Genomic DNA, 23,280 nt, shown 5'->3' with positions numbered 1-23,280 from the left:
AGTCACTGCATGACATTGTGTAATAAACTTAAACTCTCCAAGCCTCAGCTTCTTTACCTGTAAAATGAGCATAACAATGCCAACTATCTCACTGAGATGTTGGGAGGATAGAAAGAGTTAATTATTCCATGTCAAACCCTTAATAAGTAGAATATTCAGCCACCATTATTATGTATAAATTTTCCTGTCATGATCATTGTATCAATATAATTTTCTACCTCCTTCAACATAATAGCATAAAATTTTCAATATCACTATGTAATTTTCCATAATAAATTCTATTAGCTGCATAATATTCTACTGATTATTGCTGAACATTTAGATTATTCCAGTTTTCCACTATGAAAAATAATTTTGTAATTGACACCTTTAGGCTTGAGACTCTCAGTTTTTTAGAATGCTTCCTTAGAACAGTTCACAGTTGCAGAATTACTAGGTCAAAGAATTTGAACTGTTTGATGCTGTTGATAGGTATTGTAAAATCACTCATCAGAAAGTTTGCATCAATTTACAATGACACTAGCAATGTGAGGGCGTACTGACTTTACTTCTTCCCTGTCAATACTCAGCCTTAAAATTGCATGTGGAAAAGAGCACCTGGCTCTAAATTATCTTTATTACTGATGATTTGGACTTTCACGTATGTGTTTGTCTGCTCTCATTTTTTAATTCCTTGTGTTCCTGCCCATTCATTTATCCATCGGGGTTGTGTTTCTTTGCCTACTGGTGGGTATACCTGTTCACACGTATCATCACTAAGTAAAGGAAAGATGCTGTGTCAAATCTTGGTGCTTTCAGTTATACGTGCACACATAGACCATGGTCATCTTGGAAAACAGAGGACCTGTCTCTTTTCCCTCAAATACTGAAAGCCACCTGGGAAAACACAAAGAGCACAGCTTGATCCATGCACTCTTATTTCTAATAACTGACTATTTATAAAATGTTCAAGCAAGGAGAATAATTAGAAAGGATGAAGCACAAATGCTTCCTTTCACTGGTTGAGGAAATAAAACTGAGGCTAGCGTGTTAACATGTGCTGTATTCCATAGCTGGTTCTGGAAAGAGCAACACTCAAACCCAGGTGTTCTACACCCCAGCCCAGCACCCAGCCACCTAGGCAGTGTTGTGGAACTTCAGTTCTTCAATAGGACCTTCTTCTTTTCACCTGGAGTGATACTCTGAGTAACAAAACAGTAGGGAAGTCTTTTTGGCTAATTCCTGTCCGTATTCCACTTCCCAGCATCCTCGTGAATCAGCCTCAGCCTTTCCAACTGAGCATTTCCTTAAGGATAATGAAATAAGAATGAGTTGAAGACAGCTCAGCTCAGATTAGACCCCCTTTTGCAAATTTTGTATATCGGCCCCAAGATAAGATGATTCTTGGGTAACTGCAATGGCCATCAATTGTTGATAAGCTTATGGGGAAAGGGTGTCACATTTTATAAACATTTCCCACCTGCCAAGAATAACAGTTCACTGACTATGGGCAGTGAGTTTTGACTGGGAAAATAGCCTGTCTGAAGCAGGGACATTTTATTAACCTGCTAGGACTACTGTGTGCTTAGGAGAGCTCGCATCTTCCTCCTGGTTTTTCTTACATCAATTTTCCCCCCTGAAAAGGTACTTTTTAATAAAGCACCGAGATCAGTGAGCACTCTCTGTAAACCAGTGTCTTCTGAAGGCCAGAGGGAAAAGCATTCATGAGTCTCTGCCCAAACATGTCTCAAACCAAAAATGCACACACAATTGATTGCTTAAGTAAATATCCAGTCATAACTATAGTTTCACCATAGCTAGTACAAATCTGTTTAATTTTGTACTAGCTATGGTGAAACTATAGTTATGACTGGATATTTACCTAAGCAATCAATTGTGTGTTCTGTTTTCATGCTTTTTAAATGATTAATCTTGAAATGCTCTATTTTTGAATATTAAATTTTACTATAGGAATAAAAGTATAATAGAGTTCCCCCTTTTCTAGGTGTTCATTGGGCAATGGTTATTGTTATAGCAACTACTAAAAAGTGTTGAACTTGACAGACCTCTGATTACAAACATATATGAGAGTACTTCAGTTTACATTTTTCTCATTTGAAAAATTTACTACTCTACTTAAAAGTCATGTTATTAGCTATTGCTCAATACTGCCTTTTTGCTCAGCACAGCTCTCATTTTAGCATGTTTTGCAAGATAAATGAGTTGAAAGTAAATGTATCTTAATAGAATGTTCTTTTTTATTGCCTTTTTTACTAGATAAATAAAACTAAAATATCTTTTTGTTCTATTACCTAAAAATTTTGTAGAAAATCTCATGTTCTCTTAAAACAGAAAAAAAATATATTATTAGCTGAATATGGAAGTGCATTAGACTTCTATTATCTTTCAGAAAGGAAGAGTAGCATATTTATGTTTCATAAAATTCTGACAATTATTTTATAGCAATTGATATAATTTGATACAAGTAGTGTACTTCCAGTTTTTTGTTACCAATTATGTCCTTTTTGCTTTTAGCAATGAAATTATTTCCCATATAACATTTTCCCCTCTTCCTTCTGAAAGTAAATGTATTAAGAAACTGTGGCTTAGCAACAAGAAAAGTAAAATGATGTTTTCTTACTTCAAGGGAGCCAATGGGGTATAGTGTACTAGAAAGAGCTCTGGACTGAGAGTAAGGAAATATGGGTGCCTGTTCCAGCTCTGCTGTAATGTAAATGTGTTTTAAATGGATGGCTCAGTGAATAGACAAACAAATTCTTTGGACCTCAGTTTCCCAATTTCAAGTTTAGAACCTGGAGTGGATTATGTCTATGTCTCCTACTAGCTTAAAGTCTCCTCATTCCATGTAAGCAATGTTTCCCTTCTTACTATAATCCTTTGTTGTGAAATGGTCACCTCAAGGATTGTTAGAATGGAACACATTTGGGATGTGTTAACGCAGCAACACTTCACCTATTTTTATTGCTAATCTATCTCCTACTTAGAAACATCCCTTACTTAATTACACAGGAAGTCTGGGATTGGAGGGTGGGGTAGGGGTTCAGGTTTTTAATACCTTTTCTCATGCTCTACCATGTGAAATTAGTTTCCCTGGATTATTTTGGTTCAAATCTGAAATAGAAAATTTGCATACATTTTTATACCTATCCCAAATTCATTTCTTAATTTAATGAGCCATGTAGTCATGCATTAGTTTATCTACAGAAAATCTTGCTTTAATGTTTTGAAACCACAACACACAAACTCATGCCTCATGAGCATTTCCCAGGCCTGGTTTACTCTGTGTGAAGCTTCCTTTCCTATAAGTAACCTGCCCAGGAAAAGTTTTGAAGGACAAAGATCAACCAGAATGAGAAAAAGCTAAGTTGAGACAAAAAAAAAAAAAAACCCAACAGAGACAAATAGCATCCCATCTTAACCCACATGAGGGTTTCTGGTGTGGACTTATTTTGTTTTCAATAAACTGCCAAAATATCAGATATAGTCACATTCAAATTTAACCACACCATCTGTTTAATGGATTATTATACCATTAAAATTATGTCTATGAAGAATTCTTGATGACATGGCAAATTGTAATGTGTTGACTGAGGAAACTGAGAAAATAAATTTGCCACTAAAGTTTGATCTCAACTGAAGAGAAATAAAAACACCAATATATTAATGGCAATTTTCTTTACAGGATGATATTATTTTATGATCATTTTCTTTCCTGTACTTTTGCTTTTAAAAAACAAACAGCAAATCGTTTTTGTTAAAAATTTACAGCATATATTATGTTGCATATTTTTTTGTATTATTACAATTTTGGATTTTCCCATGCCTATACTCATAGAGAAATGGCCCCATAAGAGGAACAACTCAGAGAGGTTCAGTTTAACCCTGATGCCTGAGGTGACAGTAGCAGACCGTGGATCGACTGTATGGGAGAGAGTCCAGTAGTGTCACTAATGGAGGAGAACAGCTGCAAGGCTGAGATCCCATACTCTCTCATTTCATTTAATGAGCATTTATTGAACACTGTTTATGTGCTAGATACAGCTACTCACTGGAGCTCTTAGAAGAATAAGAAGACATATCTGAGATTAAAAGGAACTGATGGTCTTTCAGGGGAAGACAGGCATATAAATCTAGGTGTGGTGAAAAAGCTATAAACAGAGGTCATCAGAGCATACGGGTGGGGTGATCAGCTCAGCCCAGGGGAATCCAGAAGTGACACTTGAGTCTAGAGCTAGTCACAAGGACAGGGGCAGAGCTGGACATGTATAAGCCATTGAGCATGAAACTGCACGGTGGATTCTGGGAATTATAATTACTTCAGTAAGGGTGGACTACAGATTATCAAAGAAATAAAGACAAATGTGACCAAAGCATCAGAAGCAAAATCATAGCTCTTCGAGTGTTCAGCTTGGTAGTGTGACCTTTGTCCTGTAGACCAGCCACTTAGGGGTTGAAAGCAGTGTATTTACATCAGATTTGCATTTTAGAGTGATTACTCTGGTGGTGGTATGGGGAAAGGGGAAAAGGGGGAAATGCGAGGTCAGAGAGAAGCTAATGGTCTAAGCCAGAGGAGAAGCTGCCCTGAGCTTGGGACAGGGCTGGTGATCACAGGAATGAAGATTCGGGAACAGACCTAACAGAGAGGGAAATAAGGCTGGTTGCAGTGGCTCACGCCTGTAATCCCAATACTTTGGGAGGTCGAGGCAGGAGGATCACTTGAGCCCAGGAGTTTGATTCCAGCCTGGGCAACATAGTGAGACCCCATTTCTACAAAAAAAAAATTTTAATTGGCTGGGAGGGTGGCGTAAGCCTGTGGATCGTTTGAGCCTAGGAGTGCAATGTTGCAGTGAGTTATGATCTTGCCACTGCACTCCAGCCTGGGCAAAAGAACAAAATCCTGTCTCAAAAAAAAGAAAAAACTAGAGAGTGGACTACAGACTTTGACCCAGTGACCTGTTGGATGTGGATCGTCAAATAGAAAAGAAATAGGAGAAGTCCTGGGATTCTGGTGTTAGTAAGTAGATACAGGAATTGTCAGAACAGGAATTATGGGAGGAAATGCTGGGAAATCATGAGTTTCAGTTTAGCACATATTTAAAGTTCTTCCTGTCCTTTCTTTCTTTCTTTTTTTTTTTTTTTTTTTTTTTTTTTTTTTTTTTTTGAGACAGGATCTCCTTCTGTCACTGAGGCTGCAGTGCAGTGGTGCCATCATGGCTCACTACAGCCTCAACCTCCCAGGCTCAAGAAATCCACTCACCTTAGCCTCCCCAGTAGCTGGGACTACAGGCCCATGCCATCATGCCTGGCTAATTTTTTGTATTTTAAGTAGAGATGGGGTGTTTCACTATGTTGCCCTGGCTTATCTTGAACTCCTGGACTCAAGTGATCCTCCCAAAGTGCTGAGCCTTACAGGCGTGAGGCACTGCACCCTGCCCCATCCTTCTTTCTTTCCTTCCTTTCTATCTCTTCCTGTCTTTCTACCCCTTCCTGCTCTGCCTTTCTTCTTTCTTTCCATTCGTTTGTTCTGTCATTTAGTAAACCTTTATTAAGCCCTCACAATATACAAGACACATCCGTTGTAAACCACACCAATTTTCACATATCCTCAGCCACAGGGGGAAGAAAGGCCTTTTTATAGCCACAACTGCTGAATGTCTCTGATCAGGACATAGCTCATCAGGCGTAAGACACAAATTGCTTAACTTCTTTCGAAAGGCATTGCGTAATAGACACTTTTATATTGGAACTACCACTAATGGCCATTTTCTTTCTAGGTAGTGCCATTATTTCTGTTACATTTCTGAAAGACAATTTGAGAGCCTCAGATTTACTAGGTAAGTAATTATTTAATTCATGTAATTGCAGCATTGCTTGATCAGGAAATAAATAATACTATCCGTAAAAATTATGTACAATAAAAACTAGAAACAAATTACTGAAATGGGTGTAAGTCTCATTTAGAGACAAGCATTATTCTGTCTTGGAGCTGCCATCCCTTCTCACATGAAATACTTCCATTTCTATTGTGACCACTGCTAAATGTGATCAATTTTTGCTATAGCAAATTATTAATTAATAATTATAATGAATTATTATAAAATAATTGATAATGGATTATTATATTAATCAATTGAGTGGTTTATATTATTATAATGCATTGAATTATAATTTCATGTCATTTTATTATTATAATAACCCATTAAAATACAAATACTTTAGGCACTTTAAATAAAACAATGCCTCCCCTCTTCCAGGGAGATCATATTTTTTTAAAATTTGAGCTCTAAATGTGACACTAGTGTTGGTATGTTGAGCATTTGTATATTTTATAATGGGTCTTTATAATAATATTAATGTTATAAAATTGTATGAACACAATAAAATTCAATGAAAACATCTGTGTTACCTAATAGACTACCACACTCCAAAGGATATATTTGTTATGTTGTTACAAGAAAGTATTGCATAAAAATGAAAACCACAAAAAATTTGCTGCACCAACTAACTACAATTTATATTTGGCTTTTCCCAAAAGTAGCACAGAACATTGTTCTTAAATATTTTATTTGGACATATAGTTATTAATGGAAAATGACAGTAGCCTTCTTGGCTGTAAGAAACATTTCTGATGTATGGCAAAGCCATCATTTATGTATTGCATTTTCCAGCTATTGTTGGACATATCATTGGTGAGAAGAATTATAGAGAATCATATTTTCTTCTGTGACACAATCCTGTTTGAATTGCTGCTGACATATGATAATGAATACAAATACTTTAGGCACTTTAAATAAAACAATGCCTCCCCTCTTCCAGGGAGATCATATTTTTTAAAATTTTGAGCTCTAAATGTGACACCAGTGTTGGTATGTTGAGCATTTGTTTTCCCTGATCATGTTTCCCTTGAGCATAATGTCTTGAAAATGTTTTCTCTTTTTCTTTTCCTCCTTGGTTTGATTCTGCTAGCAGAGTTTTTAGTCAACATTGTCAAATTCTTCATGGTTAAATGTTTTTCTAAATGCATTCATATGTGGATTCTATCTCTCCCAACATACTATTTTTCGATACCCTTTTTAATATAATGTGGTTTGTAGAATCATTTGGGGAAGATGTATGGACTCAGAAATAAGAATGGCCAATGCCTGATGCAGTGGCTGATGCCTATAATCCCAGCACTTTGGGAGACCGAGGCAAATGGATTGCTTGAGTCCAGGAGTTCAAGACCAGCTTGGGCAACATGGCAAAACCCCATCTCTACTATATATATATATAAAATAGCCAGGTGTGGTGGCATGCACCTGTAGTCGCAGCTACTTGAGAGGCTGAGGCAGGAGGATCACCTGAGCCTGGGAGGACAAGGCTGCAGTGAACCAAGATTGCACCACTGCACTCCAGCCTGGGCAACCTGAGTGAGACCCTATCTCAAAAAGAAAAAAAAAAATGGTAATGACCATCGATGCTAGAAAGAAACTGCATCAACTAATGAGCAAAATAACCAGCTAACATCACAATGACAGGATCAAATTCACACATAACAATATTAACCTTAAATGTAAAAGGGCTAAATACCCTTTTAAAAGACACAGACTGGCAAATTGGATAAAGAATCAAGACCCATCAGTGTACTGTATTCAGGAGACCCATCTCACATGCAGAGACACACATAGGCTCAAAATAAAGGGTTGGAGAAAGATCTACCAAGAAAATGGAAAACAAAAAAAGGCAGGGGTTGCAATCCTAGTCTCTAATAAAACAGACTCTAAATGAACAAAGATCAAAAGAGACAAAGAAGGCCATGGTAAAGGGTAAAGGGATCAATTCAACAAGAAGAGCTAACTATCCTAAATATATATGCACCCAATACAGGAGCACCCAGATTCATAAAGCAAGTCCTTAGAGACCTACAAAGAGACTTAGACTCCCAAACAGTAATAATGGGAGACTTTAGCACCCCACTGTCAACATTAGACAGATAAATGAGACAGAAAGTTAACAAGGATATCCAGGACTTGAACTCAGCTCTGCACCAAGCAGACCTAATAGACATCTACAGAATTCTCCACCCCAAATCAACAGAATATATATTCTTCTCAGCACCACATAGCACTTATACCAAAATTGACCACATAGTTAGAAGTAAAGCACCCTCAGCAAATGTAAAAGAACAGAAATTATAACAAAGTGTCTCTCAGACCACAGCGCAATCAAACTAGAACTCAGGATTAAGAAATTCACTCAAAACCACTCAACTACATGGAAAATGAACAGCCTGCTCCTGAATGACTACTGGGTACATAACGAAATGAAGGCAGAAATAAAGATGTTCTTTGAAACCAATGAGAACAAAGATACAACATACCAGAATCTCTGGGATACATTTAAAGCAGTGTGGAGAGGGAAATTTATAGCACTAAATGCCCACGAGAGAAAGCAGGAAAGATCTAAAACTGACACCCTAACATCACAATTAAAGGAACTAGAGAAGTAAGAGCAAACACATTCAAAATCTAGCAGAAGGCAAGAAATAACTAAAATCAGAGCAGAACTGAAGGAGATAGAGACATAAAAAACCCTTCAAGAATCAATGAATCCAGGAGCTGGTTTTTTGAAAAGATCAACAAAATTGATAGACCACTAGCAAGACTAATAAAGAAGAAGAATCAAATAGACACAATAAAAAATGATAAAGGGGATATCACCACCGACCCCACAGAAATACAAACTACCATCAGAGAATACTATAAACATACTATAAACACCTCTACGCAAAGAAACTAGAAAACCTAGAGGAAATGGATAAATTCCTGGACACATACACTCTCCCAAGACTAAACCAGGAAGAAGTTGAATCCCTGAATAGACCAATAACAGGCTCTGAAATTGAGGCAATAATTAACAGCCTACCAACCAAAAAAAGTCCAGGACCAGACGGATTCACAGCCGAATTCTACAGAGGTACAAGGAGGAGCTGGTACCATTCCTTCTGAAACTATTCCAATCAACAGAAAAAGAGGGAATCCTCCCTAACTCATTTTATGAGGCCAGCATCATCCTGATACCAAAGCCTGGCAGAGATACAACAAAAAAAGAGAATTTGAGACCAATATCCTTGATGAACATTGAAGGAAAAATCCTCAATAAAATACTGGCAAACTGAATCCAGCAGCACATCAAAAAGCTTATCCACCATGATCAAGTGGGCTTCATCCCTGGGATGCAAGGCTGGTTCAACATACACAAATCAATAAACGTAATCCAGCATATAAACAGAACCAAAGACAAAAACCACGTGATTATCTCAATAGAGGCAGAAAATGTCTCTGACAAAATTCAACAGCCCTTCATGCTAAAAACTCTCAATAAATTCAGTATTGATGGAACGTATCTCAAAATAATAAGAGCTATTTATGACAAACCCATAGCCAATATCATACTGAATGGGCAAAAACTGGAAGCATTCCCTTTGAAAACTGGCACAAGACAAGGATGCCCTCTCTCACCACTCCTATTCAACATAGTGTTGGAAGTTCTGGCCAGGGCAATCAGGCAAGAGAAAGAAATAAAGGGTATTCAATTAGGAAAAGAGGAAGTCAAATTGTCCCTCTTTGCAGATGACATGATTGTATACTTAGAAAACCCCATCATCTCAGCCCAAAATCTCCTTAAGCTGATAAGCAACTTCAGCAAAGTCTCAGGATACAAAATCAATGTGCAAAAATCACAAGCATTCTTATACACCAATAACAGACAAACAGAGAGTCAAATCATGAGTAAACTCCCATTCACATTGCTCCAAAGAGAATAAAATACCTAGGAATCCAACTTACAAGGGCCTCTTCAAGAAGAACTACAAACCACTGCTCAACGAAATAAAAGAGGATACAAACAAATAGAAGAGCATTCCATGCTCATGGATAGGAAAAATCAATATCGTGAAAATGGCCATACTGCCCAAGGTAATTTATAGATTCAATGCCATCACCATCAAGCTACCATTGACTTTCTTCACAGGATTGGAAAAAATGACTTTAAAGTTCATATGGAACCAAAAAAGAGCCCGCATTGCCAAGACAATCCTAAGCCAAAAGAACAAAGCTGGAGGCATCATGCTACCTGACTTCGAACTATACTACAAGGCTACAGTAACCAAAACAGCATGGTACTGGTACCAAAACAGAGATATAGACCAATGGAACAGAACAGAGTCCTCAGAAATAATACCACACATCTACAACCATCTGATCTTTGACAAACCTGGCAAAAACAAGAAATGGGGAAAAGATTCCCTATTTAATAAATGGTGCTGGGAAAACTGGGTAGCCATATGTAGAAAGCTGAAACTGGATCCCTTCTTTACACCTTATACAAAAATTAATGGTTTTAGGTCTAACTTAAATGTTAGACCTAAAACCATAAAAACCCTAGAAGAAAACCTAGACAATACCATTCAGGACATAGGCATGGGCAAGGACTTCATGTATAAAGCACCAAAAGCAACAGCAACAAAAGCCAAAATTGACAAATGGGATCTAATTAAACTAAAGAGCTTCTGCACAGCAAAAGAAACTACCATCAGAGTGAACAGGCAACCTACAGAATGGGAGAAAATTTTTGCAATCTACTCATCTGATGAAGGGCTAATATCCAGAACCTACAAAGAACTCAATCAAATTTACAAGAAAAAAACAAACAACCCCATCAAAAAGTGGGCAAAGGATATGAACAGACACTTCTCAAAAGAAGACATTTATGCAGCCAACAGACACATGAAAAAATGCTCATCATCACTGGCCATCAGAGAAATGCAAATCAAAACCACAATGAGATACCATCTCACACCAGTTAGAATGGTGATCATTAAAAAGTCAGGAAACAACAGGTGCTGGAGAGGATGTGGAGAAATAGGAACACTTTTACACTGTTGGTGGGACTGTAAACTAGTTCAATCATTGTGGAAGACAGTGTGGCGATTCCTCAAGGATCTAGAACTAGAAATACCATTTGATCCAGCCATCCCATTACTGGATATATACCCAAAGGATTATAAATCATGTGCTATAAAGGCACTTGCACATGTATGTTTATTATGGCACTATTCACAATAGCAAAGACTTGGAACCAACCCAAATATACCTCAGTTATAGACTGGATTAAGAAAATGTGGCACATATACACCATGGACTACTATGCAGCCATACAAAAGGATGAGCTCATGTCCTTTGTAGGGACATGGATGCAGCTGGAAACCATCATTCTCAGCAAACTATCACAAGGACAAAAAACCAAACACCACATGTTCTCACTTATAGGTGGTAATTGAATAATGAGAACACTTGGACACAGGAAGGGGAATACCACACACCAGGGCCTGTTGTGGGGTGGGGGAAGGAGGGAGGGATAGCATTAGGAGGTATACCTAATGTAAATGACGAGTTAATGGGTGCAGCACACCAACATGGCACATGTATACATATGTAACAAACCTGCACGTTGTGCACATGTACCCTAGAACTTAAAGTATAATAAAAAAAAAAAAAGAAAAAAGGTGAAAAAAAATTACCAATACCTGAGTTTTATAAGCTAAAAATTAGTTCCTAGATACATTATTTTTCTCATTTATCAAGTGACTTAAGGGAACTTTCAATCCTTTTATCTAATATCTGTCATCTTTTATAGTTAATGGTTGAATAATGATGAAATTAACCTAAGGTGTTTAATGACAGAATGCAGATATAAAGGGGGATTTGCAAACTAATCTTGAATATTAGTGATAAAAAGATGATTAAGACAGAATTCCTGTCCTCAAATAATTTATAGGCCATGATAAAATATATTCATAAATAAGTTTTTTTTAAGTAGAAAAGGATATGTGCCATAATGCCATGAGTCTTTAGTTTAGAAGTGTTTCTGAATCAGCATTGCTGAGATTTTGGGCCAGATCATTCTTCATTGTAGGGGCTGCCCTGTGCATTGTAAGATCTTTAAGATCCCTCCTGACCTTTACCCACTAGATCCCTCTAACATCCTCCCACTCAGTTATGACAACCAAAAATGTCTCCAAACATTCCAAAATGTCCCCTAGGGTACAAAACACTCAGGTTTAGCTCTGTTCTTCTCTAGCTGAGAAGATCAGAGAGAATTTTTTACAGCAGAGATAACATTTGAATTGGTTCTGACAGCTGGGCAGGACAGGCATAGGCTACATCCAATAATTTGAAGGAGGCCATACAGAGGGAATAACATGAGAAATGTTAACAAAGGTACGAAAAGGTAAAGTAAATTTCTATTTCATACTCCACCATAACTCCTGCCTGTAAGGCTTAGGAAAAAAGTAAATGCAAGTTGTAACTATGGAAAGGAAGAAATAAAAATATCAATATGTACAGTTTATTTTATTATATACTTAGAGAACGCATTATCAACTAAACAATAAACCAGCTCTCAACATTAAAGGATCTAAATTAAACTGACTCTCATAACTTCAGATCTGGATTCAACTCTGGCTATCAACTGTATGGGCAACCTAGTATTACTTAACTTCTCTAAGCCTCACTTTTCTGACAAATATATAAGATAGTTTTGAAGATCAAATTAATTAATTCATATATAAGTACTTTGAAAAATGCAAAGCTTTGTCAATATAATTGTCATAATTTCTATTACCACTTTCATTGCTGAGAGATTCCTAAGAGGTAATACTAAAAATGCAATATAAGGAAGGGGAAATACACACACACACACACACACACACACACACACACACACACACATATCAAGAAAACAAACTAACAAAATAAAACTTTTAAGTAATTATTTGGGATTCTTTGCTAATTCCTCACCTTTTTTTTTTTCTTTTGAGATAGAGTCTTGCTCTTTTGCCCAGGCTGGTGTGTAGTGGCGTGATCTCAGCTTACTGCAACCTCCACCTCCTGGGTTTAAGCAATTCTCCTGCCTCAGACTCCCAAGTAGCTGGGATTACAGGCACATGCCACTATGCTCGACTAATTTTTGTATTTTTAGTAGAGACAGGGTTTCACCATGTTATCCAGGCTTGTCTCAAACTCCTGACCTCATGATCCACACACCTCTGCCTCCCAAAGTGCTGGGATTACAGGTGTGAGCTATCGCACCTGGCCTACCTCCTCATCTTTTAAAAGCAGCTAACATTTATTAAACATTTACTCTTGCCAAATACTATGTTAAGTGTTTTGCATGGATTATCTCATTTAAATGTAGGAACAATCCATTTACAGAAGCAAAATCTGATACTTAGAAAGGTTAAGTAACCTGCCCAAGGTCATAACTAGTACATGATGGACCAGTATCCTAAAAATGGCAATCTGGTATAGCTATAGTATAAAGTTAGGGTGAGTCTTTAGTATCAGAAAGCTGTTATGTAACCTTATATAACCTTTCTCTTTTTTCTTTTTTAAGGCTACACTGGAGGAACCTTATGTAACCTTTGCAAAGTTACATAAGCTTTTTAAGCTTCAATTTTCTAATCTTTAAAATAAAGATAATATTATATACCTTACAGGATTAAATGAGTTCATATATGTAAAACTCTTACAACAGAGCCTATCACATAATGTGTTCAATAATATTAGCTATAATTGTCATTATTACTACTACCACCACCCCCCACCACTGTACTCTATAATTAATCAGAGGAAACCTTGATTAGGACATTTTTGCACACTTTAGGAATCCAGGTAATCTTTCCCACAACTCTGATTGGGTGCTTTGTTTTGTTTTTTCCTACCTAACTTAATGCTTTTGGAGTAGGGCCATGTAACTCATAAGTCACATTTATTTCATACCATAGTTAAACATGACCAATTTTTGCCTTTAATCTAGTGTCCTAGGAATGAAAAAAGGGTTGAGTCACCTATTCTATACCCTTGCCTCCAACAAGTGATATCCTAAGATTATCATTATCTGAGATGTAGCAACCCACTTCATACCTACGGAAGTCCAAGGAAGGACTTTTCCCAACCCCTCTCTCAGAAATGTGTCAAGTCACGTGTATTTGCTCTGAGCCTTTGTTGCTGTTGCCTTGAGAAAATGTAGCTTTTCCTGTTAAAAGCAAAAAAAAAAAAAAAGCGTCTTTTACTTCATAGGGACTAAAACCAAACAGGGAAAAGAGTAGTTAGTGGTGTGTTTTAAAGATTAACATATGAACATGCTAAAAATTAAATTATCAAAATGTGTAAAGGAAAATCATTTATTTTTCCCTGTTTCAAGCAAATGGAAGTTTGTTTTTCATGATGGAACAAATGAAGATTTGGGGACCATGTGGAAACAAGCTGAACTAATTTATTGCCAAATGTTACTCTGTGACTATGAAGCTTTTCACCACTAGTCTCAAAAAATGACCTCATAAAGCTATGTCTGAAAGCAATCGCCAAGTATTATTAAGTCAATGACAGGTTTTGGACTGTGCTCTGATTCTTAGTGGATTAATTATTTTAATGATTATTTTTCCTTTAAAAAGTAAAAGCACCAGATGTCTCTCCCCTTCAATCAGCTCAAAACTATAGAATTTTCTTCTCTCTTCTCCCTTAGACATCAAAAGCACCAAATCATCTGTGAGATCCTAGTTGATGTAAGACCAGATAGAGTCATCATAGAAACAAAAATGACAGTCAACTCATCAGCAATTTCCAGAGACAAGCAATTTGATTATTTCGGGTCACCTAGAAAAGGTTTCCCTAAATAGAATATCACGAGATTAATAGTGAGAGGAGAGCTATTTCCTTCCTTCCATTTCCCACACCAGAAGTCAGCTTGATTTGGAGCCAATATCTAGAACACTAAACTAGCTAAATGCCCCATTGTCTCTGGTTGAGAAGACAGATTGACTGTTATGGTTGCAGAGCTGCCTCAAGAATGGGAGCCTTTCTGATGGACTACTTGAATTCACCACATCACTGAGATTTTCAATCGAGGGCTTCTTCAAGGTTTTGCTACCATAAGCCTGAGGAATCCAGAGAGATTGTACTTATGGGAGGGTATTCCCAAATGGTTTGATGTTAAGGAGTCCAATTTATTCTTTGACTCCTGTTATCCCACAAAAGCAATAACTGGACTCCCACTGACCAGGAGACATATTGCAGGGACCAAAGGAATTAGACTGCAATCTTGGTTGCAGTCAGGTTAGCTGAATGAGAAAAACTCTTAAGGCTCCTAAAAGTCAGGTCAGACCAGATTCCAGAAGTCAGCAAATGGGCAGTTAATATTAAGTAGCATCCAGCTGGAGAGTGGACAAAATTCAAGAAGATTTCAGGTTTTAGTTCAGGGAAAGAGGAGCTTGGGAACCGGGATATCTGTTGTGGAAGAACTGTGCAAGTAGATCTTAGATTCCAAAACTTGCACAGGTGAGGGACTCCACAGGTTAGAGGTGCCAGTGAACAGAAGCTTCAGAAGGAGCCTGATTCTGGGGTGCTTTCCTCCAACCACATTCTTGGTGCACAGGTATCTATAGAAGACTTTTGCAGCAGAACACTAGTAGCCTCCTGAAACAAAGGCATGCTCACAGCTGGATCCAGTTAAATGTCAAGTATTTCCCAAAATATAAAATATTCCCCCAAAACACTACTTCAGTGCAATATAAATGGTCAAATATGTTTAGAAAATATGACAACCATATCCTCCTCTGGGAGATTTACAGTGAATGCTAATACATTAGGATGGGAGAGGTTTTCCAGTAAAAGAATGATTTAAGTTTGTTTAATTCACCTCTTCTCAAATACATTTGCCTTGGGACCTTTTTTGGTGGAGCATCTGTCTTACAAAACTGGTTCCAGGGAATACCAGTTTGGGAATACTCTTCTAAAGGAAATTTAGGGCCAGAAAAATTACCTGAGACCAGTCAAGGACCCCAGGGACCTTTGCCGGGAACAATCAATTTCTTTTATCCCCAGTAAGGATGCTGCATACGGCCTCAGGTTGTGCTCTGTACAGCTCCTAGGGGTGCCACTCATACAGACTTCAATGTAAATGACAGCCCTGAGCTGTCCATTCAGTGGCCTTGATTCTTAAGGCAAATAAGAGGCAGTGGAGTATAATAGTTAAGAAAATAGACCACCTAGGTTCCAATCCCAGCTCTCCTCTTCTTAGCTGGAAAATCCCAAGCAAAATAACTATTTCTTCTGTGGCTCAATTTCCTCTTTTGTCAAATGTAGATGGTAACAGTTTAAGAGTATACATTATATAGTATTCATATTATATGTCATATACTATACAACTTACGTATAGTAAAAGTTGTAATAGTATAATAACACAAAGGTAAATCATTTTCACAGATTTGTTGGAAGCATTAAATTAGTTATGTATAAAGCATTTAGAACTGTGCTTACAAGTATTAGTTATTACTATTATAGTTATCATTATCATCACATTTTAGCATGATGCTGATTATACCATAACGCTCATGTCAGCCATACACATCTATGAACTCAATAATTTTAAGAACAACACCTAAAAATAATTATTACTGGCTGGGCATAGTGGCTCACACATGTAATTCCAGCACTTTAGGAGGCCAAGGTGGGAGGATCACTTGAGACCAGGAGTTCGAGACCAGCCTGGGCAAAATGGCCAGACCCTATCTCTACAAAACTTAAAATTAAAAAAGTAGCCAGTCATGGTGGCACATGCCTGTAGTTCCAGCTACTCAGGAGGCCAAGATGAAAGGATCACTCGAGCCCAGAAATTCGAGGCTGCCGTGAGCTACGATTGCATCACTGTACTCCGGCGTGGGCAACAGAGTGAGACTGTATCTCTATTTAAAACAAAAAAGATTACGTTCCCTTGGCATATGCCCTCCCAGTATAACTAGTGTATCTATTATAAAAGGCAGGGATTTGCTTGTTTACCTGTTTTGCACAAATATCAAGTTTATAGGGAGAGGTTTTATTTAATATTTGTACATGTTATCAAGCTAAATCTAAGATTCCCAGCAGACCATTATAGACTTCTAAGTGACTTGAGTTGTATTTGATGAGAAAAATGTATTTGCTGCAGGTTTGGGCATGAGGACAGAGGATGGCATCCCATGCCTGTATTGTGGGTAGCATCTAGCATCTAGACATTGCCTCTTACCTGCAGCTTACCCACAGCTGTCTGGCTGCTGTTTTATGTCCCCTCCAATATCCAGATCTTGGAACTCTATGCACCAGTTTCCTGAGGCTAGCTATGGGTAGCAAACATAGGACTGCTATTTTTTCCTTCTTCTTTGTTATGTCTGTTAGTTATGCCATGTCCTTCTTTCTGTTTTCTTTGAAAACCAACAGCGAGAAGTCTTTGCTAGGCATTCAGAAAACACCAGCCAATTCCTTCCTGCTCATTCCTTCCATTATCAAATTGGGTTATCTCCTTAGAGACAGCCCCAGTGATGGTCCCTGATCATCCCAAGGTTATAATATTAGAGATACAATTTTGGACTAATTTTTAAGCTTAACTCAAATGGCCATTGGCTCATGGCAGGCAGTCAGCATCCTGAGATGGATCTATCCAGGATCCGCTGTCACATCAGACCTCTCAGTGGGCTTTGAAGCATATTCAGTTCCCTAGACTGGCCTCTTGCAGAGCCAAATTCCTGGGATTTTGCAAGTATGATGACCTAATTTGTACCTAGAGATGAGGAAACTGAGTCACAATGGAGTAAATAACTTGCCTAAGCTCTTCCAGGTAGCAAGTAGCAGTGAAATGTGAATTTTGTGAGGGCAGTTTCAGCTTGGATTAGACCCCTGGGATCTAAGTCTTGACCTAAAATGTAACATTTCCCTGGGTGAGGAACATGTTGGTGATACCCTGCTTCCTTTTGGATCTTATATGTCCAGACAAAGGAGATGGAGCAAGATGGCTGAATAGAAGCCTCTACCAATCGTCCTGCCTGTAGGAACACCAAATTTTACAACTATCTAAACACAAAAAAGCACCTTCATAAGAACCAAAACTCAGGTGAGCAATCACAGTACCTGGTGTTAACTTCATATTGCTGAAAGAGGCACTGAAGAGGGTAGGAAGGACAGTCTCGAATCACCAACACCACCTCTCCCACATCCGCCAGCAGTGGCCAAGTGGCACAGAGAATCTGCGCACTTGGAGAAGAAGAGCACAGTGATTATGGGACTTCGCGCTGGAACTCAATGCTGCCAACACTGGCTAGAGCTCAGCTGATGGCCACAGAGGGAGCATTTAGACCAGCTCTATCCAGAGAGGAATCAACCACTCCAGAGGTGTGAACTTGAGTTTTGGCAAGCCTTGCCACCGCAGGCTAACATTTCTCTGGGGTCCTAAATAAACTTGAAAGGCTGCATGGCCACAAGAACTGCAACTCCTAGGCAAGTCCTGGTGCTGTGCTAGGATTAGAACCAGTGGACTCAAGGGGCATATGATCCAGTGAGACAACAGCTGGGAAGCCAAGGGAGTGCAGACGCCACTCCTCCCCCAGCCCCAGGCAGCACAGCTCATAGCTCTGGGAGAGCCTCCTTTCTTCCACTTGAGGAGAGGAGAGAGAATAAAGAGGACTTTGTCTTGCAACTTGGACACCAGCTCAGCCACAGTAGGATAGGGCATCAGGCAAAGTCCTGAGGCCCCCATTCCAGGCTCTAGCTCCTGGATGACATTTCTTGACACACGACACACCCTGGGCCAGAAAAGAAGCCACTGCCTTGAAGGGAAGGACCTAGTCCTGGCAGGATTCATCACCTGCTGACTAAAGAGTATTTGGGCCCTGAATAATCAGCAGTGGCAGCCAGACAGTACTCACCGTGAGCCTTGGGTGAGACTCAGAGATGTATTAGTTTCAGGTGTGGCCCAGCATATTCACAGCTGTGGTGGCTGTGGGGAAGGACTCCTTCTGCTTAAGAAAAGGAGATGAACAAATAAAAAGGATTTTGTCTTGCAGCTTAAGTACCAGCTTGGCCGCAGCGGGGTAGGGTACCAAGAGGGTTCTTGGGGTCCCTGATTCCAGGTCTTGGCTCTTGGATGGCATTTCTAGACCTACCCTGAACCACAGGAGAGCCCACTTCCCTAAAGGGTAGTGCCGGGCCTGGCAGCATTCACCATAAGATGACTGAAGAGCCTTTGGGCCTTATGTGACTATTGGCAGTACCCTGGCAGTACCTGAGGGTGGCGGACAGAGGAAAGACTCCTCTGCCTGGGGAAAGGGGAGGGACAAGCAGAAAGGACTTTGTCTTGTGGTTTTGGTGTCGACCTAGCTGCAGTAGAATAGAACACCAGGTAAATTTCTAAGGTTTCTGACTCCAGGCCTGGCTCCTGGACAGCATCTCCAGACCCACCCGGGGCCTAGAGGAACTTGTCACCCTGAAGGGAAGGATACAAGCCTGGCTGGCTTTGCCACCTGCTGATTGTAGAGCCCTAGGCCCTTGAGCGAACTTAGGTGGTAGCCAGGCAGTGGATAGAGCAGGCCTTGAGCAAGATCCAGTGCTGTGCTGGCTTCAGGTCTGACCTAGGCAGTCCCAGTGGGAGTGGCCGCAAGGGTGCTTATGTCATTCCACCCCTCGCCCCCAGCTCCAGGCAGTTCAGGACACACACACACACACACACACACACACACACACACAGAGATTGTTTGGGAGAAAGTAAGAGAAGAGAACAAGAGTCTCCTCCTGTTAATCCAGATAATTCATCCAGATCTTATGCAAGACCACCAATATGGTACCTCTACAAATATGCAAGAACTACAACATTACTGGGCTTGGAGTGCCCCCTAATGTAGATATGGCCACAGTGACCAAAAACTTAGATCACAACACCCAAGTTCATTAAAATACCCAAAAAGCCTTCCAAAGAAGGAGGGTACAGACATGCCCTGACTGCAAAGACTACAATAAATATCTAATTCCTCAATGCCCAGACACTGACAAACATTCACAAGCATCAGGACCATTCAGGAAAACATGACCTCACCAAACAAACTAAATAAGGCACTAGGGGCCAATCCTGGAGAGGCAGGGTTATGTAATCTTTCAGACAGAGAATTCAAATAGCTGTTTTGAGGAAATTCAAATAAATTCAAGATAACGCAGACAAGGAATTCAGAATCCTATCAGATAAATTTAACAAAGAAATTTTTAAAATTCAAAAGAATCAAGCAGATATTCTGGAGTTGAAAAATGCAACTGACATACCAAAGAATGCATCAGAGTCTCTTTAACAGCAGAAATGATCGAGGAGAAGAATTAGTGAGCTTGAAAACAGGCTATTTGAAAATACAGTCAGAGGAGACAAAAAAAAAAAAAAGAATAAAAAGGAACGGAACACACTTACAAGGTCTAGAAAACAGCCTCAAAAGAACAAATCTAAGACTTATTGGCCTTAAAGAGGAGGTAGAGGAAGAGAGGATTAGAAAGTTTATACAAAGGGATAATAATAGAGAACTTCTCAAACCTAGAGAAAGACATCAATATTCACATACAAGAAGGTTATAGAACACTGAGCAGATTTAACCCAAAGAAGACTACCCCAAGGCATTTAATCATCACACTCCCAAAGGTCAAGGATAAAGAATCCTAAAAGCAACAAGAGAAAAGAAACAAATAACATACAAGAGAGCTCTGAGACTTCTGGCAGCAGACTTTTCAGAGGATCTTACATGTCCAGATTACTCCTTTCAGCAAACGGGCCAGCAGAAGGTAAACTGACAAGTTTCCTAAGTCAGAAATCTGTGTCTTTCAAAAGAAGGAATATATGTAGCTTTACTGAAATAAAAATAACAGGAACTGATATCTCATATCACTTTTAGAAAAAGGTAGAATATAAATAAATTTAAAAGGAATTTATTTAAGGAAGTACAAATGACTAACATGAAAAGTGTGCATATAACTCAAGGGGACAGTAAATCACATAAATATAAATGATGCCAAATAAACCAGCATACAACTGGTGGCAGCTATCCAGAACTGCCTTTGTAATTATTGCAGATAGCTGAAATAAAAATTATTAAGAAGAAAGAATGTGTGACCTGCTGAACTGCCATAAAGTTACTTAGCAGATGCACAGTGATGTGAGGCCCAAATGAAATAATATATGTGAAAGGGACTTAGAAAGTACAATTGCAGCCAGGCATGGTGGCTCACTCCTGTAATCCCAGAACTTTGGGAGGCGGAGGCGGTCAGATCACCTGGGGTCAAGAGTTCGAGACCACCCAGGCCACCATGGTGAATCCCCGTCTCTACTAAAAATACAAAAATTAGCTGGGCATGGTGGCACATGCTTGTAGTCCCAGCTACTCGAGAGGCTGAGATAGGAGAATCACTTGAACCCAGGAGACAGAGGTTGCAGTAAGCTGAGATCACACCACTGCACTCCAGCCTGGGCAACATAGCAAGACTCTGTTTCAAAAAAAAAGAAGAAAGAAAGAGAGAAGGAAAGAAGGAAAGAAGGAAGGAAGGAAGGAAGGAAGGAAGGAAGGAAGGAAGGAAGGAAGGAAGGAAGGAAGGAAGGAGAGAAAGAAAGAATAACTGTAAAAGCATCAGCCATTTTATATTTTTTAAAAGTTTTGAAATGCAATGAAATATACCCCATAAATATATATACCTCCTATGTACCCACAAAAATTAAAAATTTTTAAAAAGAAATGCAATGAAGATATACATTGATAGGAACAGTCATGGAAGGCAAATGCAGACGTGGATGTGAAGTAGGGAGGGATATGTCAGGATGTGAAACAGGGACAATATTGGAAAGTTATTCAGTAAGCAATACTACCTCCGCGAGATAGAATACCAGTAGACTTAAAAAGAATGAAGCCACCCTGCATATACTGATGTGAAGTGTCCTCCAAAATGTTCTAAGTAGAAAAAAAAAAAGCAAGATACAGAAAAGCTTATATAATATGCAATTATTTATGTAAAAAAAAAAAAAACCTCATGCACACTTATACACACATGCATAAAACATCTCTGAAAAGAAAACCCCAGGAACTGGTGGTGGTAGTGACTTTGAGGAGGAAAACTAGTGAACCATCAGGGTGTATGAGATTTAACTTTTCACCAGTCCGCCTTGTGTATTGTTGGAATTTTGCCATATACATGTGTTGCCTACTCAAAACTAAATTTAAATACAAGAAAGTTAATAGAAACTAGATACTATTAGTAGAGATAAAGAAGTATCTGATGGAGGAACTTAATATAACTAGAAATTTGGATTTCACAAAAGAAACAGAAGTATCTGAGACATTTTAAAGTAGATTAAATGGATTTATGCTACTTTATCATGCCAAGTTTAGAAAACAGGTTTTTTTTAATCTCTTCCTCCTAGGGACCTACTTTTGAACAATTATGTAATTTTTTTCCAAAGAAAAGACATGACTGACAAATAATTTTCTCCCAAGTTCTTATATATGGTTTTATCATTTGCTTTTATTACAGTGTTTAATAATGTATATTGTTTTTTGTTTCTAAACTTCTCATTCAAAATAGCTTTAAAGATTGCATATAATCTGTCTTCACAAAGTATTAACAGAATAAATCGTTACATTAGAGGAAACTTCCTTGTAGCTTCTACAATACCCTGAATTGCTGTTGTCTAGCTTTTGCGAAAAATCAAATGCTATTTGTTTCCAGGAACTAGAGTTCAAAACCTAAGTCATTTGCATAAGAGGAACAGGAAATTGGTGCCTTCAAATTGTGAGACTTTGTAGACAAACCAAATTGTTTCAGGTTGGAGTCAATGTTGGTTATAAATTATATTCACAATAGCACTGACCTCAGAGATGAAACAAGTTGAATTATGTTTTCAAGTGTGCTATCTAAAATATGCTACTTATATCAGGGTTTTTTTCAGACTGCTAATTATATATAAATAAGCACTTTTCAACTTTATTTGGAAGGGCAAGTCCTCCCTTCACCCCTTCTTCGGTGGCCTCACCCCCAACCCCCCTACACACATTCCCTTCTGTCATTTTAAGTAATGCTAAACCGATGGCAGTAACACACTCCTTACATAGGTTTATGACGTGGTTTCTATTTTATTTTATTTTATTTTATTAAGCTAACCTTGGAATTCTATATTCTAGACTGGATTAATTAAACTCCTATAGCAAAGCCAGTGTTCACCTTCGTTATTGCTGCTAAAAGGAATTCAATAAATGGCAGTGATTAAAGATGCTCATTACCAGAGTTGCAAATTATTAAATCACCTGAGTGTGTTGAAGGCTCCAGGGATGAGTGAGTGTAGAGCAGCTCATCATGTGATGGGTTTCCCTGTCCTCTGGACTGTGCCATCTAGATCTAGACAGATCTAGACTGT

At 38.6% G+C, this 23,280-nt stretch overlaps 1 protein-coding gene across 4 annotated transcripts in view; it reads left to right on the top strand.

Annotated features, from left to right (window-relative positions):
* The window catches only part of NIPAL2 (NIPA like domain containing 2), a 104,311-nt gene that overhangs the window by 46,323 nt on the left and 34,708 nt on the right, over window positions 1-23,280 (top strand). For all 4 annotated transcript variants that reach the window (XR_012416557.1, XM_073999170.1, XM_005563774.5 and 1 more), the window contains exon 4: window positions 5,775-5,834. Coding sequence is in view for 3 of the 4 variants with exons in the window: in XM_073999170.1 (XP_073855271.1) it covers window positions 5,775-5,834 (60 nt within the window). In the remaining variant the exon portion in view is untranslated. The remainder of the gene's footprint in view (window positions 1-5,774; window positions 5,835-23,280) is intronic.

This window comes from Macaca fascicularis, chromosome 8, assembly GCF_037993035.2.
Source record: "Macaca fascicularis isolate 582-1 chromosome 8, T2T-MFA8v1.1".
NCBI lineage: Eukaryota > Metazoa > Chordata > Mammalia > Primates > Cercopithecidae > Macaca > Macaca fascicularis.
This window is presented reverse-complemented; position numbering and strand designations above follow the sequence as displayed.